Here is a 4,579-nt window from a genome sequence, read left to right on the forward strand (position 1 = left end):
TTTTTTTTTAAGTATAAAAACCTTAAATTAATCAACTTTTTATCATGTTAACAGCTTAAAGGGTATTTCAGACATTTTGATAAAAAAAAGTGTATACCAGCACTTATTTGCCAAACACATCAACAATTTTTTTTTCAACTGCAGCACTTTTATCCAAACACATAACTACTTATTTTAAAAATAAGTTCCAGCACTTTAAAAGTTACTTTTTAAAAGTTACTTTTTTTAAGTCAATCCAAACGGGCTCTAAGACCAACACCCCTTGGAAGATGCTTCTCCTTGTGACCCCTAACAATATTCTTCTCCTTTTCCTCCTTTGGGTGATTAACATTCTCCATAGGTGAGCTTCTCCAATCACATTATCAAGCAACTTGTAGTTTGTACCACTCTTCTCTGATCCTTCATGTTTTTCAATTCCCAACTGAATTTTCCATTTTCTTTGAAGGTGTACTACCCGATATGGATGTATGAGTTCAGGAAGATACCGAACTCAGTACTCCAACTGTGAGGATCTTTGTGAGTACTTTTATTTCCTCCTACCTTGTGGTGGTGATTGATTTCTAATTCCCCGCTTTTCCTTAGTTGAAGAAGAAAAGGCGGTGACATGCTCCCGCGTTTCATTCTCTTGGTCTCTTAGATCGATGCTCGTTAATATTGCAAATCTGGTTCCTTGGCTCTTATGTTTTGCTGGTGCTTGTATCCCTTTTTGTTGATTCTCATAACTTAGATTAGTTTGTTCATACATAGCCCTTTTTCTCCCAAGATAGCTCATATCTGATCTGTAATAACGATTAATTTTCAATTATATAGGCTGAAAAGATTATTTTGTACTATCTCTATATCAATTTATGTCAACATATTGTGATCTATAAGTTTGAAATATATAAATTTAATTTCAAAAGAATTAAGACTCGTATATTTATATTCACAGTTAAATTTAGAAATTTGAATCTCGAAATTTCGCGTGTTACATAAATTGAAATAATTGTGTATATTTTGCTTGTTTGAAGCGGGCGTTTATGTTGTTTTAGATGGAAAGTTGTGGGCTTTTGTTTGGGAATTGTAGTTTACTTTGATCCAAAATGGCTAGGAGAGGCAAACATTCAAATTCTTAGAATTGGAGTGTAGTTATCGGAGAAATGACGGAATCGGAAGACAATGTCGAATTCTACCTGAGGTACTATGTAGGTCACAAAGGAAAGTTCAGCCACGAGTTCTTAGAATTCGAGTTTTGTCCCAATGGAAATCTCTGTTATGCCAACAACTCTAACTAAAAAGTGATACCATGATTCGTAAAGAGATTTTCCTTACCTCTGATGTTCTCAAAGAATATCGTCGTATTGTTGCCGATAGCGAGGTATTTACCATTTTTGAAAACATTTTCCCTTCTCTTCTGCATTTTCCCTTTTTTTTATGATGATAACAATTAGTCTGAACCGGATAGCAGGCAAGAGCTTGAGATTGTGATGGAAAATGATCACATATAATGATTATTTACATGCTTCTATTTTGCTTCCAAGATTAGTTCACTGATGGATGTGCATACTAGCAAAGATCCCGAGGGACATCATATCTTCTATTATCTTCTTCATATAATAATTTACATGCTTCTGTTGTCTGAAATTAGTTCAATTAATTTTAAACTTATAGTGGGCTAAAATGTGATACAGGGTAATTTGTTTGAAAAACGGTCACAAATAAGTCAGTTACTTGACTTATTTCAACCACGATTAACCTCACAATAATGTGAATCTAGTTTAAAAGATATAAGACAAATGGTAAAGAGTATGAAAATAATGTCTAAGCAAAAGAGTGAGAGTTATTACTGAGAACTCCTAATTTGGGCAGTGACCAGATAGATGCGGGTGTACTTCAGGAAACTAGCACGCCTTGCCATTCGGATGAAAGGAATATCATCCTAATGAAAGTCTGATTCTTCTCTTATCAATATTTCTGGCAGAATAAGAATATAATAGGTTGTTGTAACTTGAGAGCTTAAGCAATAATAGTCATGAAAATCCAATGGTATACAGGAGGGCAAAAAGGGTATATATTTATAGTACAATCCTAGACTAACATATTCCTAGTATATCAGTCCTCATTGCGATCAATATTTTCACGTCTTGTACGTAACACATACTTATTTGTAACCGCCATACATGATCCGAATATTTTGGATTCAGTAGGTCTGGGATGTCTATTCTATCCTCACATTTGCCAACCGACCAGACACTCGTCTCCGGGACAACATCATCGTACCACGGTATGATGGTTCTAGGGTAAGATCGTTATAGACCTGGAGCAAACTTCCAAGTTACGTTATTCCTTAACCTCTTGTCGAAGCTACTTTTGATGACTTGGAGCTGACTAGACTTGTGATGTCATGCATCGTCCTCCGAGTAGTTCATACGTCGCGACCATATTTCTCATCCTCTGAGTTGTCCACATGTCATGACCATATTGCACCAATACACTATGCACTTGGACGACAACTTTGCACACACAGAAAGTGAAAACAAAATGAAAGAGAAAGATGCATTCGCTGACTCACATAGGGGTGTCAAATGGGCGGGTTGGGTTGAAATAGAAGATATTAAAATGGGTTGAAATAGAAATTGGGTTGGTTTAGATTCTCCCAAATTTACTTTGGGCTCAAATGAGTTAGGTATAAATGGGCTTAAAAGCGGATTGAGTCTTGACCCGCCGAATTGGACTTGCTTAATCTAAATTTTTTTAATATATTGTTATTTAAGTTTTATACCACAATTTGAATTTCAAATCAAGAGAATTTAAGAAAAGAAGTTACAAACGGATAGATAAATCTTAAAAGATACATTACAATATAGGAACATACATTACATCAATGCAAATAAATAGTCTTAAAACAGGTTAAAATTGGAGATTAAATTGGGTTTAACTGAGGATTCTCTTAAAATAGGTTAAGGTTTGAATGGGTTGAGATTGAACCCAATTCAAATTATCTTGAGTCCAACCCTTAAAAATCTTAATGAATTGGGCGGGTTACTTATAGTTGGCTCATTTTAGACACCTCTAAACTCACATCTAATATGACAACTCTATGTTCAAATTTTCACTTGTTTTTCCTTTCAAATGGTCAACATATATGCTATAGGATTTGATTGAGAAAGTTCAAATAAATTCATATAGGAAGTTACTGAAGCAGACCACAAGATTCGATTCCACTCTGTAGAAATACCTCTCAACTATGAACTTATTTACTACTTGAGAAACTGCTCCATCGTCTAATTCTCAATTGCTAACTTACCTATTATAATCAGTTCCAACAGTTTTCATCTTCAGATCGTGTCACGACCCAAGGGTACACCCTAGATGTAACATGGCGTACTTGACCTCGAAGGGGTATCATACAAGCCCTTAGCACATCATAATATAAGATAATAGAAAAGTACAAAAATTTTAAAAAATTTATCCATACAATCGAAGTCTTTATAAGATGCAAGCGGAAGTCTTTACTACACTTTTGTCTCAAACCATCTAAACTCAAACTGAATAAAAACCTTTGGGACGCAACCTATATAAGAGTCTAAAACATAAAGAAAGATGACATATAGGAAATGGGTGATCAATCATCGATGTTATGAGGACTCACCAAGTCTTCAACTCCTTTGCTCCTTAGAAACTTATCCTCAAAATAGGGACTCAATCTCCAAATTAAACCCTACATTTGATTAGAATGTAGGCAAAATATGCATTAGTACAAAACGTACTAAATATGTTAGCTAGCATAACATCATAAGAGCATATCATAAGGGTGAGTCAACATGAGACATAATCCATAAACATAAGAAATATTTCATGAAACATCAACTATAAGCATAAGAGACAATATCATAATCATAAGTGAAGTCTCCAGTCATAAACATCATATAAGCATTATTCAACTCCTAGTCATTTACATCATAATAAGACCACTCTCAAGTAACTTCAAAGCATACTTGTGCAATGCATGAATAGCATCCCATAATACCATCCAAGCTAAGTATCCCTTTTTGGTCATCTTAATGATAGTCTATATGCATAGTCAAGTCTTAGGCATTCAATTCATAAAAGCACTACACTCCTAAGTAACCTCAAAGCATGCTTGTGCAATGCATGAATGGCATCCCATAATACCATTCACACTAAGCATAACCTTGAAGTCACCTTATTCATACTTACCATTCATTTGGTCTCATTCTTAGCTTACTTCATATAGACAAGGGAAATATCACCTTTAGTCAAGATATCAAGGACGACAACTATAACAACATCCAATCTAAGCACACATCATGTGAGAGAAACATTTCATGAGTCACCTCAAGGTAAGCTTGTGCAATGCATAAATAAGATCCCATACTCCTACCCATGATAAGCTAGACACTTTAAGTTCTTCATTCATATGTATCATCTCATATTCTCATATTCAGCTCATCACAAGAAACAAGGGAAATCACCTCAAGTCATACATGTATAGCTCATCATAAAGGACAAGGGTAATCACCTCAAGTCATGCACGTATTGAAAGGGCATATCAACTACAATCCAAACTAGTCATGCT

General features: G+C 34.8%; 1 protein-coding gene across 1 annotated transcript; it reads left to right on the top strand.

Annotated features, from left to right (window-relative positions):
• The first annotated feature begins 1,136 nt into the window (after positions 1 to 1,136).
• On the top strand, positions 1,137 to 1,658 carry LOC102595585 (protein mago nashi homolog). Its single transcript, XM_006357872.1, is given in 3 exon segments — positions 1,137 to 1,269; positions 1,272 to 1,367; positions 1,414 to 1,658. Coding segments are annotated over 3 exon segments (471 nt in total). The 5' UTR covers positions 1,137 to 1,139.
• Positions 1,659 to 4,579: the final 2,921 nt, after the last annotated feature.

The sequence above is a fragment of the Solanum tuberosum genome, unplaced genomic scaffold (genome assembly GCF_000226075.1).
Source record: "Solanum tuberosum cultivar DM 1-3 516 R44 unplaced genomic scaffold, SolTub_3.0 scf00255, whole genome shotgun sequence".
Taxonomy (NCBI): domain Eukaryota; kingdom Viridiplantae; phylum Streptophyta; class Magnoliopsida; order Solanales; family Solanaceae; genus Solanum; species Solanum tuberosum.